The following is a 14,706-nucleotide window of genomic DNA, read 5'->3' as shown; positions in this document are numbered from 1 at the left end:
TTTCTTGTGTTCATTGTATGTGTACATCAGATTTGTAAAAAAAAAGCTTAAACTGTTTATGTTTCAGAGTCTGTACAGTCCCTCTTGAAAAGCAGCATCAATAAAAGAAAAAAATCTCTTGCTTCTTTGTTTCTGTAGTTTGGGTGTTTCCATCTGATATAGCGGAGACTATGTTTTGTACTGATAGGTTTCACATCAACTAAACCTTCCCTCACACTTTGCATCCATTTCTGTAAATAAGGATACATTTAAATAAATACAACCACACTGCCCCCCCCCACGCAAACAGACTTAAATATCTATAGTTAACATTACCCCAACAATACTGTTGAACTATTTAAACCCTAATAAAACTATTATTAGTTCATGAAACAAGACAGTAACTAATTGTGTATATCTAACTAATAATTAATTGAAAGATAGAATCCTTTACTGCCAGTACTCTGAAAACCAGGATTTACCAATAACTGAATATACATTTAAAAATCAACAATCTTAACTTACCTTAAAATTAAAAATGACAGAACTTGTTGATTTAATTCAAGCAGCAACCAATCCAGGGTACAAAGTGTCTGTGGTCTGTCGAGGTCTCTGGTTTGAGGAGGGGTTTGTTCCTTCCGTTTTCCGTTAGCCGCACCCTACCGGGGTAAAGAGGTTTCCTGTGTTGTGTACGCTGTGAGAGTAAAACAACCATAATATGCTGACTAGATGTAAAAGGATTGTAAGGTGTTGATTGTGATGCATCCTTGAGTATTACAAAGATCATGATATAAGTGTATATAAATGTCCATTAAACCAAGACAGATCATTTCTCACTGCGTATGACTACTAGTAAGCTAGTAACAACATCATAGCACCCACTGAGCTTAACCACTGAGCTTAACCACTGAGCTTAACCACTGAGCTTAACCACTGAGCTTAACCACTGCCCATTTTTTTTTGTTTGTTTTTGTGAAGAACTCCAAAAGGACCAGAACCTAAACCATGCTGCCTTGTACATTACCTCCAGCAAGGCTTGCTGAGTAGCCTTGATCTCCCTGACGAGGTCAAGCTGTTCCTGGGAGTGCTTCTCAGTCAACAGGAGGCCAGAGGAGGCCAGAGTTGGCCAGCAAGTCACATGCATTTCACCAAGCACATAAAAACAAAGCTGATTGTTTGCTGCTGCATTTAAAGTGTCAGATGAAGTGTAAACAGTAAATCCTCTCACCAGAGTGAACAGGAACAGCCATGGAGAAGAGACAGAAGAGACCTGCGAGGATGAGAAACGCAGACAAAGATCTCCGTCTCCCGCACCTGGGAAAGGGGGGGGGGGGCACTCACATTTCATTTTAATAAGGGGTCTACAGCAGAGGTCCCATTAACTGGACAGTTATTATAACATCACACTTGTCACCTGTAAAGGTGAAGAAGACCTTTAGTACCTGCACCACAGTGATTTCAACACCTGTGTTCTATGCTCAATGACCTTACCCACAGAAGGGTTCATAAAGAGTGTGAGGGGTTGTGAATACCAGAACTTGTTGACAAATCAGCTGCAGAAAGTGCATTAGTGCGAGTCCTTGTATGTGTATGTGTGTGCGCGCATGTACACGCACCAGGGTTTGTTGATGACATAAATGCATAGTGGGTAGGCAGGCAGCTCCACCAGACCGTACATGGCTACACTAAGATAGCGACTTCCCCTTTCCGCACTCGCATTCATCGTCAGGCCATAGTACACGAGAGTGCAGGCATACCCGCAACACACACACACACACACACACACACACACACACACACACACACACACACACACACACACACACACACACACACACACACAGAACTCAGGAGTGACAGTTCAGTACTTTTTAAAAGTTCAAGAGGAGTATAAAGTCAATTAAGGCAACCTGGGTTAAGTAGGCACATTATTTTAGTTGATGGGTAACTCAGAAGGTCTGTGCTCCTGGTCTGTGCTATACCCCTTACAGAGAACTTCAGACAACCCTGCCCTCAGCCCCTCCAGGATTCATGTTACATCAGGCACCTTCAGTCTTTAAATTGTAGTTACACACTCCCATTGAGGCAGTGGGGTGCACAACACCCAACCCTAGCATCCCCTGCCGTGGAGAGTGGGAAACCCCGCTCTGCATACTCACCAGACGAACATGAGTCCTGCAGCGGAGCACAGGGTGAATGGCCAGCCGTGTGTTTACGATGTCAGTGTGTAGAAATGCAAAACTGGTCATTTATGAGCACCATTCAAACCAAATGGGCGAACAGGGAATGTGTTAGCAAGACAGTTTCATGCGAAAACTCGTGTGTGTGTGTGTGTGTGTGTGTGTGAGTGTGTGTGTATGTGTGTGTATGTGTGTGTGTGTGTCTATGTGTGTGTGTATGTGTGAGTGTGTGTGTGTGTGTGTCTGTGTGTGTGTATGTGTGTGTGTGAGTGTGTGTGTGTGTATGTGTGTGTATGTGTGTGTGTATGTGTGTCAGTGTGTGTGTGTGTGTGTGTGTGTGTGTGTGTGTGTGTGTGGTTACTTTGGTGTAGGGATGAAAGGTTTGTTCTTGTAGTCCCTTCAGCATTGTCTCAACCCAAAGGCCTTGTTCCTCTACTCAGATGAATTCTCACGCAGCCCAAACATCTCGCCATCATAAATCATTCAGAATCCAAGATGCAGATTTTGAGTTTGCATGTTTTTCTTATCAGAGACAAAGCTGAAGGGTAATCTCCAAAATCACACACACACACGAAAAAACTATTAAATCTTCCATCACAGCAGCAGTACCTCTGAATGCATTTATTATGCAGAAACAAGCAAGCGTTTCCTCCTCCACCGAACACATCTGCTGATCTTGTGTTTGCGTCATTGCCTTGATTCTCTGCCATTTTATCCGCGTCCTCATAAAACCTTGCAGTAGCAAGTCTGAGCAGCGGCAGCCATCCCAGATATGGCTTTAAGGACGTATGGAGATATTGTTTATCTCCTGTCCAATCCTCCAGCGATGCAGAGAACCTCACTTTGACTGTAGTGGCACTACAAATGTGGGAAAATAAATTGATCTTAATAAACAGGAATATTCAGAAGTGTAGCTGAACCGTATGACCAGTGAGGGAATGTTTAGTGTAGCGTAGTGGACTGTAGAAGGACAACGTAATATCATGGGAAGAAAATCTATATCTTATATCTCTCTGTCTCACACACCAACACACGCAGACACACACAGCGAGTTTTCATAGATTGGATTTTCCCTTTTGCCGCTAAATCCCAAAACCCTTATCATTGACCAATGCATGCACACATGCCTTCACACACACACATGCACACACGCACGTGCACACACACACACAAATAGCAAGATGCACATCCATGCACACATGTCATGCTCTTCATCCATATTAGACATCCTCTATCAAACTAAGGCTAGAGTATGGTATAGTATAGTATAATATGAAACATCCTGATATATCCACTTTATCTGGGAGAACCCTCTAAACCAGTCTGTGGTATATACTGGTGCAGCGTCTTAATCAGTCTGTTGCTTTGGGGGGTGATACAGCCAAGATTATTTCAGTATGTGGACCTAGAGTACAACACAGTAGAAGGTGAGCAGGTGGCACTAGCTCACTAACTTCTGACCACGGCACCCGGATTCATGGTTTATAGACACACTGCGTTGGACTGACTGTGATAGGTTGACTGTGTTGAACTGGTTGGTGTAGGTAGACCATATTGAGCTGACTGTGTTAGGCAAACTGTGTTGAGCTGTCTATGATTAGCTGACTGTTTTCATCTAACTGTATTGAACTGACTGTTTTAGATTTACTGTGTTGAGCTGACTGTGGCGAGCTGACTGTGTTGAGCTGTCTGTGGTGAGCTGACTGTGGTGAGCTGACTGTGGCGAGCTGACTGTGTTGAGCTGTCTGTGGTGAGCTGACTGTGGCGAGCCGGCTGTTTTGAGTTGTTTGTGTTGAGCTGCCTGGCTCTGTTCTGAACACATCCATTACAGAGTTAGCTGATTAAACTACAAAACCCACAGCACACTGACAAGGCGCTGGCTGGAATGTTCTTCGTGTGATGGAGATGACATGGAGATTTACGGAGGGATTGGGAACCAGTGGAGAACTGGGTGACTGCGTTTGGAGTTTGGGGGGCAATGATTAGGAATTTTGTAAGTGCTTGGGTGTGGCAGTGTGTCTATGGATATGTGCATGCATATGTCTGTGCGTGAATGTGTGCGTATGTGGGTGTGCACATGTGTATCTGCTTGTGCGCGTATGTTGGTCTGTGCATGTGTGTCTGTGCATGTGTGTGTCTTTCACTGAGATTTCAGCTTCAGATGAAATTGTGACATTTTTACCGAATCAGAGGCACAGATCACCTGCAGCTCACCTCTCATGCATACACACACACACTCACACTCGCTCACACATACACGTAGGTACACGCCCAGGTGCTTGTACAATGATAGGTCTTGACCGAACTGACGCCGCTGAGATGTCATTGCACATTACATTGTTTCATAATAAAAGCCTTTGCATGTTTTCATTTTTTTTCTTTCTGAATATTTTTCCTGCTGGTCTACTTATGTTAACTTTTTCAATCATTTTTCCTGTATTGCTTATGATGTTAAAGACCCTTCAACTGCAGATCCAGAACTGACTGCAGCAGACGTTGGTGGAGATGCATCATAGTTAGGTTCACTCCGCTTCTAGGAGATGCTGAAACACAAGCAGCAGGAGGAGACAGAGCTCCTGCAGAAACAACAGGAGGAGGAGGAGCATAACAGGTCCATCAGGAGTAAGTACTGTGGAAATGCAATAATACTAACATAACTAATAATGAATGTTAGCCTTTAGGCTCCAATAAAAGTGATACTAATATATGTATAGTACTATATATATTATATTTTATATATTCAGTAGTAATTATGTAGTATATACAATCTGTGTTATATCCAGCAGTAATGATACTTGCTCTGGCAGATATGAAAATGGCCTGTGAACAGGAGAAGAAATCTCTGGAGGAAGAACTTGAGAAGCTCAGACTGTCACTGCAGGTAGAGATCCCTTATAGTGTCAGTACACATCCACCAGTACCTCCACCTTTCACTTATAACGTCAGTACACATTCAGTACACATTCCCACCTTTCCATTGTACTGGCTGTAGTGATGATTCGTGTGTGTGTTATACCAGCCCATAGAGGAGGACATTATGAGTCTGAAAGTGGCGCTGGAGATGAAGAACCAGGAGATCAAAGATCAGCACGATCATCTGGTAAAACTTTATACTGTTTATATACTATATACTCTGTATGTAGTACCTGGTTTAACACTATATCCTCTGTATATATACTATATACTGTTTATGTAGTACCTGATTTAACACTATATCCTCAGCTTACTCTAGTCTGCAGATGTGAAGAAATTAAACAGAATGTGTATCTGTGTATATGTGCGCACCTGTATGTGTGCCCCTGTGTGTGTGTGTGTGGAGAAGCATGTTCTGGTTCTCCTGCAGCAGAATGCAGCACTAATTGCCAGGAAAGACCTGCATGTCGCCAAGTCCAGGTCTCTACACCTCTGCACTGTTTCACTCACACATCAGCATGTGGTATTAGTAGGACTAAGACCTTTAAGGGAGACTCCTTTAAACCTTTAAGGGACTAACCCAGTACTTGTTTTCTTCATATCGCTGGGTTTGTCACCTTTCATCACAAGAATCTGTAGCACTCAACCTGGTAAAACTATGCGCTCTCTATGTATACTATATACTCTGTACCTGTCAAGTTGAAATCAGCTGACAATCAAACTCATAAACATATATATCAACTTATGCTAGTGTATCTACAGATGTGAAGAAATTAAACAGTATCTGTATGTCTGTATGTGTGCCCGTGTGTGTGCGTGTGCATGTGTGTGTGCGTTGTCATCAGGCCCAGAAGAACGTGCTGTTGGATAAGCGTGTTCAGGTCCTCTAGTAACAGAATAGCACCAGAATGCGAGGATAGGCCTGCATCTCGCCAAGTCCAGGTCTCTACACCTATGCACTGTTTCACTCACACATCAGCATGTGGGATGAGCAGGACTAAGACCTGCAAGGGATTTAACCTTTAAGAGATAATCTGTTCAGAACATGCTAAAACATTTTAGGAAAGTTCTTAAGGGCTATGGTAGTGTTATTCAAATGAATTCATGAAAGTTTGTAAGGGTTACATTAGGGTTGATCGAATGAGATCATTCTATATGACCTCTATAAGGCTTCATATAATAAGCGCTGTTAGCCTCACAGATGTACTATATCTGTAGCCTTTAACAGCAGGCTACGCGTCACACCACGTCTCTTCTGCCCTCAGGCGGTTGGCGGAGGAGATGCCTAAACTGCAGGAGTACCTGGAGAAAGAGGACATCGAAAAGAAGCTTCTGAGCCGAACCAATGAGGAGCTGCTCTGTAAGTAAAATATAAATATCTGTAAATATCTGTATAATATGTAAATAAAAGGAAGATGTGGTTGTATAGTGTAGTCGTTTGATTATAAATAATCTCATAATAATCTTATCCACAAATTCTTTTACATTTACATAGTAACATTCACTCATATACTCAAATTCCATATGATACATAGAAAACGTCCACCTCATCTATTTTAGTTTTTTCCTGATCAATAATACAAAAAAAAGAAAAGAAAAAAAGATGAACAGCACCCTCTAGCGATGAACCTCAATTATTTCAAGATAACTTTAAAACATGGCTAGGTTAAGTCGGCGTTAAAACAAAAAATGCTCAGATTAACTTGTGTCTCATGGCACGCAGCTGAGTTTAAAATGAAACACAATGAAATCAAATTAAATTGACCCAGCTGCAACAAGCTCAGCAACCACATTTAATTTAACTGATTGGTCAGTTAGCCAGGCTATACAAAACAGGCTATTGTTAGAAATTCTGCACATGTGCTTCGCTTAGCTTCACAGCTCACACTGCTTATAATTATAAGATAACGTATCCACGTTCGTAATAACGTGGTGAAATCTGCCAAAAATGGTGAGACTGAACATAATAAATAATAAGACAATCTGAGCACTTAGTCCACATATTTCTAAATGAGAAGCAAAAGTTCTTCCAAACAATATAAAGCACACAATTCTATATGGGAAAACAGTTACATTTGTCATTAAGAGAAGCACTACTTATTACACAAATGTCAATAACTGTCATAATATTAATAGTTCAACAATTTTCCTCTGTCTATTATACGCACTGTACACATGTGAAATATCTCCCTTGAAATTACAATGAAATGACTTCCGGGCGCACTGAAAATTGTTATATACACACAGACACCCCCATACCAACATAAGCATAGTGCAACTCTTTGTTTACGCACCAGAGATTGAGTGGGCAAGTGCATATATATGCAAGTTTAAATTATTATACACAAATGTAAGTAGTAGGCTATTTATGTGAAAATGTTTCATATGTATGTACAAGTAGTGTTTCCCTGATTTCTCCCTAAATGGCCCCTCATAGTTCAGCAGTAATGAGGCTAGTTAGATTTTGCTCAGAATTAAGTACACTTTGGGATGTTATACGTATCACAGTCTCCAGTGAACCGTACATGGTTGATCAATCCAGGTTGAGGTAGAGTCACTGCATTAATGACACGTCTGTTTGCATTGCCAGTTGTTGCTATGGCAGCAATGAAATTAGGAAATTCAAAGAAAAACAACTCCTACGCTCTTGGAACTTTAGAACCCCATATGTCCTGTGGCCCGATGTCACACGTGAGGGGAATCCCATGAACACCTTTACAGATCAGTCTGTGGAAAGACACTGAAGAGGACAGAGGAAAAATGAGGCGTTTCTGGAGATGGTGTGCTGGACGCATCGAGGACGAATACACAGACACAAAGGATGTGGAGGGTAAATGTAAATATAATGCCACTCACACCTGCGGTTGCTGGTGCTGCCACTCATACCTGTGGTTAAAATTCCTTTTTTGTCTTTAGCGCTGCATTGTCACCTCTATCTCCCAATAATTCATAGTCGAGGCTTTAGAAATCTAATTTTTGGGGGGGTATATGCCATTTCCTGTTATTTGTGCAGAATACAAACACTTTCACTTTGGAATCCACAAAGTTTTATAAATGAGGTCCCTGAATAACATCAATCTATTTCTACACTATATGGCTTTCTAATTTCATATGTCTCTCTGTCTTTCTGTTTGTCTCTGTGTGTGTGTGTGTGTGGTTCTGTGTCAGTAGTGGGGCCTGTGGCCCGATTGGAGTGTTTGCAGTGTGAGAAGGAGGAGTTGGAGAACAGTTTGTTGGAGCAGCTGAAGGAGTTGAGGTTGCAGAAGCAGAAGGAGCTGCAGGTTCTTCAGGAGATGCTGAAACACAAGCAGCAGGAGGAGACAGAGCTCCTGCAGAAACAGCAGGAGGAGGAGGAGCATAACAGGTCCATCAAGAGTAAGTACTATGGAAATGCAATAATACTAACATAACTAATAATGAATGTTAGCCTTTAGGCTCCAATAAAAGTGATACTAATATATGTATAGTACTATATATATTATATTTTATATATTCAGTAGTAATTATGTTGTATATACAATCTGTGTTATATCCAGCAGTAATGATACTTGCTCTGGCAGATATGAAAATGGCCTGTGAACAGGAGAAGAAATCTCTGGAGGAAGAACTTGAGAAGCTCAGACTGTCACTGCAGGTAGAGATCCCTTATAGTGTCAGTACACATCCACCAGTACCTCCACCTTTCACTTATAACGTCAGTACACATTCAGTACACATTCCCACCTTTCCATTGTACTGGCTGTAGTGATGATTCGTGTGTGTGTGTGTGTGTGTGTGTGTGTGCGTGGGCGTGTGCGCACCGTACCGGGGTAAAGAGGTTTCCTGTGTTATGTACGCTGTGAGAGTAAAACGACCATTATGTGCTGTCTAGATGTAAAAGGATTGTATGGTGTTGATTGTGAAGCGTCCTTGAGTATTACAAAGATCACAATATAAGTGTATATAAATGTCCATTAAACCAAGACAGATCAGTTCTCACTGCGTATGACTACAATAAGATAGTAACAATGTCATAGATAATACCATACCTACAGTTGACATTCCTCTCGAGAATAAACTGTCATGCACTGAAGAACCAGATAGTAACCCCAATGGTTATGTGATCAGGTGCATGCAGTTCCTTTTTCCCTTGCTTGATGGCTCTCTGCCACTGTATTTTGACATTTTTCCTCTGCTGATTGCACGTGCCTGTGCAGCAAACTATAATAAAATATGTCTCACCTGATTCTTCCATTTCCCGTAATGCTTCTGTCATGGACTCCAACTCCTATGATCCTCCAGCCAACCTCTGCCAACTAGATATAACTACCCTGCTTATTGATTGTGCCTATTCTCAGTCTACTGACCCCTCCTTGTGTATTTAAGATCCGCTTTTCTGTCTGCATATTATGCAGTCTCACTGTGTGTAGTTCTAAGCCTTCTAGTTGCATGTTGTTGTGCCTAATCAAGAGATTCACAGCGGCTTGGATGTTGTCTGGGTCAGCAAGTTCTGTGTCAGATGTTGGGGGACCTACAAAGAGTTAGGCAAGTCCCAAGAAGTCAGCTGAATGGGAGAACCAAGATCCAGGCTATCAACACCTAGGCTCTGCCATTTATCAGATACCCCGTTGGAATAAAAAGGCGGCCAAAGGAGGAGATAGAAGCCATTGACATCAAAACAAGGAAATGTCTCACAATGTACGGAGGGTTTCATCCCAAATGACCCCCAATGGCTCCAGCAAATGCCAGGAACAACATCCTAGATGTCTGTCCAGAAGAGTGCAGTCCTGGGAACAGCTAAGATACTACGCAGGACTCTCAAGCTCCCAGGCCTCTGGTAGAAGACCTGAGCTTGTAGGGAAACACCACCACCTGGAGGGCGAGTAGGGAATTTTATTTAATTAAAAAAAAAATAAAATAAAAATCAGGTGCAACACTTGCGTAGTTTAGTTCAGGTAGGGTTTGAACCAGCAATCTTCCAATTACAAGTCAGGTACCTTAACCACTGAGCTTAACCACTGAGCTTAACCACTGCCCTTTTTGTTTGTTTGTTTGTTTTTGTGAAGAACTCCAAAAGGACCAGAACCTAAACCATGCTGCCTTGTACATTACCTCCAGCAAGGCTTGCTGAGTAGCTTTGATCTCCCTGAAGAGGTCAAGCTGTTCCTGGGAGTGCTTCTCAGTCAATAGGAGGCCAGAGTTGGCCAGAGTTGGTCAGCAAGTCACATGCATTTCACCAAGCACATAAAAACAAAGCTGATTGTTTGCTGCTGCATTTAAAGTGTCAGATGAAGTGCAAACAGTAAATCCTCTTACCAGAGTGAACAGGAACAGCCATGGAGAAGAGACAGAAGAGACCTGCGAGGATGAGAAACGCAGACAAAGATCTCCGTCTCCCGCACCTGAGAAAGGGGGGGGGGGGCACTCACATTTCATTTTAATAAGGGGTCTACAGCAGAGGTCCCATTAACTGGACAGTTATTATAACATCACACTTGTCACCTGTAAAGCTGAAGAAGACCTTTAGTACCTGCACCACAGTGATTTCAACACCTGTGTTCTATGCTCAATGACCTTACCCACAGAAGGGTTCATCAAGAGTGTGAGGGGTTGTGAATACCAGAACTTGTTGACAAATCAGCTGCAGAAAGTGCATTAGTGCGAGTCCCTGTATGTGTGTGTGTGTATGTGTGTGTGTGCGTGTGTGTGCGTGTGCGCATGTGCGGATGTACATGCACCAGGGTTTGTTGATGACATAAATGCATAGTGGGTAGGCAGGCAGCTCCACCAGACCGTACATGGCTACACTAAGATAGCGACTTCCCCTTTCCGCACTCGCATTCATCGTCAGGCCATAGTACACGAGAGTGCAGGCATACCCGCAACACACACACACACACACACACACACACACACACACACACACACACACACACACACACACACACAGAACTCAGGAGTGACAGTTCAGTACTTTTTAAAAGTTCAAGAGGAGTATAAAGTCAATTAAGGCAACCTGGGTTAAGTAGGCACATTATTTTAGTTGATGGGTAACTCAGAAGGTCTGTGCTCCTGGTCTGTGCTATACACCTTACAGAGAACTTCAGACAACCCTGCCCTCAGCCCCTCCAGGATTCATGTTACATCAGGCACCTTCAGTCTTTAAATTGTAGTTACACACTCCCATTGAGGCAGTGGGGTGCACAACACCCAATCCTAGCATCCCCTGCCGTGGAGAGTGGGAAACCCCGCTGTGCATACTCACCAGACGAACATGAGGACCAGAGTCCTGCAGCGGAGCACAGGGTGAGTGGCCAGCCGGAAGAGCCCCGGGCCGGACGCGTCAGGGCCAGCCGGGCTGAGCACGCGACGCAACTTCAGCGTGACCCGGCCCTTGCCATTCCGCACCGCGAAAGCCTGCAGCACACGCTCGGCCTGCGAAGAGCGCCCCCTGGAGTATAGCCAGCGTGGCGACTCGGGCAGGACGCTGGAGCCACCCCCCCCACCCCCACGTGCACACAAACACACACATTCAGGCAGACACATACAATATCAAAGAGTAAGGCAAGAGTAAGGAATCACAGAGATTCCAAATTTCCAGTAATAGTTAAGAAGATGTATAAAAATGAAGGAAGGTTAGAATGATCAAAGAGGCAGAGCAGACATGTCAGCTGAGTGTTCAGAAGGTCCTGACGGAGGCGCCATCACTCAGGCCTCCGACTGCACACCTACATGCAGAACAGGAAGAGCAGCACGCCGGGACAGTTGACTGCCGTTGCTAGGTTACGCCACTGCCTAATGTAACCAAGCAGAGCGAACAACGCAATGCCCACGGCAAATGTCATGTTAGTCAGCGTTCCTGATACACACACAAAAACACACACCCATCCGCACGTGCACGTACGTACACACAAACACACACACACATAAAATGTAAGTCAACAAAAACATTACTAAAAATTCAAGAGGGGACAAATAGGACAGGCCTCATCAAACAAGGCTTAGAAGACATTCAGAAGCTGCTGGCTTCATTAAACTTGTTTACATGGCTTGTATGTTGGAGCGCGTCACAGTGCGTGGGCTCGCGCTGCACTACCTGTGTGAGCCTGGTTAGCCTACAGGTGGCACTACCTGTCAGGGCCCAGTAGGACTTCCCCACATACTCCTGAGAGAGGATGAAGCAGACCAGAGCCATGCCCCCATTCATCATGCCCATCAACAAGCGGGACAGGGCAAAGAGCTCGTAGCTGGGCGCCAGGGCGCTGCTGTAGGCAAAGAGGAGCTCGAAAAACATGCCTGAGAGAGAGACAGAGAGAGAGAGAGAGAGAGAGAATATGTAAAAGAATAAGACAGAAACAGAGGAGAGACAGAAGGGAAATAGGAAGTGTTGAGAGTGCCATGGAGGGAGACAAACAGAGAATTAAATATTAACAGTGAAGCTTCCAATAAAATCTTCTTACTTACAAATGTCATAGCATGGAATGAAAATACATTTTCATGGATTTGTGAAAATGTGGTCAACATTATGCAGTGATATAAAAGAACTGCTGACCTATGAGCCGTGTCAACAAACCTACACAAACATCACATGGCTCAAAACATCATCACATGGCCCACGTCCCTAGAAGACTCTTCCAGTCGATATGAGAAGCAGCCATACGAGTAAGGAACACGGGTTTCCAGGCCTAAGTACCTGTGAGGAACACGGGTTTTCTCCCGATCCTGTCGGAGAGCGGCCCAAAGAGCACGTTCCCGACGAGCACACCGGTGAAGAACAGAGATCCCGCCAGACTAACTTTGTAGGCCTGCTGGTTCACCAGATACCACTGTGGGACAGTGCAGGACACACCATCAGACACAAACACTCCAATGGGTTTAACTATGCATTATGCATTACCCATTATGTTTTAGCCCTAGCCCAGCTCCCAACAAATCCATACTAGCTAGTTGATGTACTACATGGCCTGTCTTAGGTGCGTTAAGAGCTGGAATTATAGACAAATGCAGATCATGAGCACCGGGGTCTGGCTTAGAAATACTGCAGCCTGACATGAAAAAAAAACAAAAGTCCCTCAACTAACTCTGGGCTTCCTAACAAAGACTTGTCAGCATTTGCCGTCTTGAGGTTCCACTGGTATTGCTCAAATGCGGGCATGGGCTTCTACAGCACCATCCTACCGTGTAGTGCCCCACAGCGATTAGGGACTCGCGCTCACCTCCGTCACGATGGAGCTCACGTCATCCGTAAAAGTGACGGACTGCGTTACATCACCTCCGCTGCTGTCCGTGACGGGCTCTGTGTGGTACTCTGGAACGGCGCCCACCAGCACAATTAGCATGGACTGGCAAGCCATGTAGATCTAACACAACAGATAAGACACACATGAGCCAAACTCAGTATTTACAACGCAACACTTTATTTAGAACATTCCCCCCCCCCCCCTTTTCCCTTACCCGACATAACGTATATAAATACTTTAATTTCGTAGCTCAGCGCGTATTACACTTCAATGAAGCATCATAACGCACGCACTTGACCATTATTTAGGCCTCAAACATGCTCGTCTGAAAGTCACGCGACCCTTATTTTGAGCTCGCGCGGGAGGACGGCCGCCTGCACGCGTGAATAAACTTGAACAGTCGGAGGTCTAAACCAGCCTTGGTGACAAAATGACGTTGTGTAGGTAAAGGCAGGTGTAGGATTACCACAGAAAATCCACACACTTTAGAGTCTGCGCTATTCAACAGCACAGGAGTAATGTTTGCGATATCCTAGCTAACCTAACTAGTTAAAAGAACAAATGAACAGAGAGTGAGGTTAGTTAAGCTGCCTAATAGTATACAGAATTCTGAAGCTTGAATAACCCTGAATATCAAATCAAATCTAACTCATTTTACAACAGATGTTGTTACAAAGCAGCTTTTCAAATGTCAACAGCGATTTAAATGAACTCTGCAGTCCTACGCGTAATGGCTGCATTTACCTGAACCTGAGTGTCATGTAGTTAGGTTAGAGGACACCTTTATTACCAACATCTACCTAACGACAATAAATCACCAGCGAAACACAAATAAAGGACCTGACCCCACACAGCTCGTTACCTCAGATAGCTTAACCTAGTTAGGTTAGACACAAATAAAGGACTTGACCCCACACAGCTCGTTACCTCAGGTAGCCTAACCTAGTTAGGTTAGACACAAATAAAGGACCTGACGCCACACAGCTCGTTACCTCAGATATCTCAACCTAGTTAGGTTAGACACAAATAAAGGACTTGACCCCACACAGCTCGTTACCTCAGGTAGCCTAACCTAGTTAGGTTAGACACAAATAAAGGACCGGACGCCACACAGCTCGTTACCTCAGGTAGCTTAGCTCTCTGGGTTAGCATTAGCGTGCTGCACTACGTTAAGCTACTAGCTAGCTAACATTACCTGGAGCAGTGTCAAAACGGTCACCATCACTTTCTGGTGTCGGCCGAACTCTCCGACCACTTGAAAAGCCTCTTCCAAATCCATTGTCCAGATAAGTAATCCCAGATCTTAACATCTCACATAGGTTTACTAAATGAAGTCTGCTCAATCAGGTCTCTTCCTTCTTTTCTGGTCAGATAAAAACGTAGCTGCGGATGTGGGTTTTTGCCACGTGGTAAAG

The 14,706-nt window shown here is 43.8% G+C and overlaps 2 protein-coding genes across 21 annotated transcripts in view; both read right to left on the bottom strand.

Annotated features, from left to right (window-relative positions):
- Positions 1-637, bottom strand: part of LOC118242352 (cytidine monophosphate-N-acetylneuraminic acid hydroxylase-like) — a 16,263-nt gene extending 15,626 nt beyond the window's left edge. Inside the window, exon 1 of the mRNA XM_081721798.1 lies at positions 505-637. The gene's annotated coding sequence lies outside the window, so the exon portion shown is untranslated. The remainder of the gene's footprint in view (positions 1-504) is intronic.
- LOC113569345 (solute carrier family 22 member 15-like) lies at positions 540-14,706 on the bottom strand. 20 transcript variants are annotated; one of them, XM_081721801.1, is made up of 11 exons: positions 14,487-14,706; positions 13,268-13,411; positions 12,745-12,877; positions 12,183-12,347; positions 11,784-11,910; positions 11,317-11,538; positions 10,368-10,409; positions 2,769-3,017; positions 1,208-1,249; positions 1,004-1,066; positions 540-673 (listed from the first exon to the last, which is right to left on the bottom strand). In XM_081721801.1, the coding sequence occupies exons 1-11, from the start codon at positions 14,568-14,570 to the stop codon at positions 628-630; spliced, it is 1,317 nt and encodes a 438-aa protein (XP_081577927.1). In that variant the 5' UTR covers positions 14,571-14,706; the 3' UTR covers positions 540-627. The 20 variants fall into 20 exon arrangements, 13 of the variants coding, with proteins under 13 accessions (XP_081577927.1, XP_081577928.1, XP_081577937.1 ...); XM_081721802.1 differs by having other exon boundaries at positions 547-673; positions 1,208-1,293; XR_014125597.1 differs by lacking the exons at positions 540-673; positions 1,004-1,066; positions 1,208-1,249; positions 2,769-3,017 and adding exons at positions 6,523-7,812; positions 9,747-9,923; positions 10,164-10,226 and having other exon boundaries at positions 14,487-14,703.

The sequence above is a fragment of the Electrophorus electricus genome, chromosome 10 (genome assembly GCF_041902795.1).
Source record: "Electrophorus electricus isolate QZ-2024a chromosome 10, ASM4190279v1, whole genome shotgun sequence".
Classification (NCBI taxonomy): domain Eukaryota; kingdom Metazoa; phylum Chordata; class Actinopteri; order Gymnotiformes; family Gymnotidae; genus Electrophorus; species Electrophorus electricus.
Note: the sequence above shows the minus strand (reverse complement) of the source record. Positions and strands in the feature narration are given on the sequence as shown.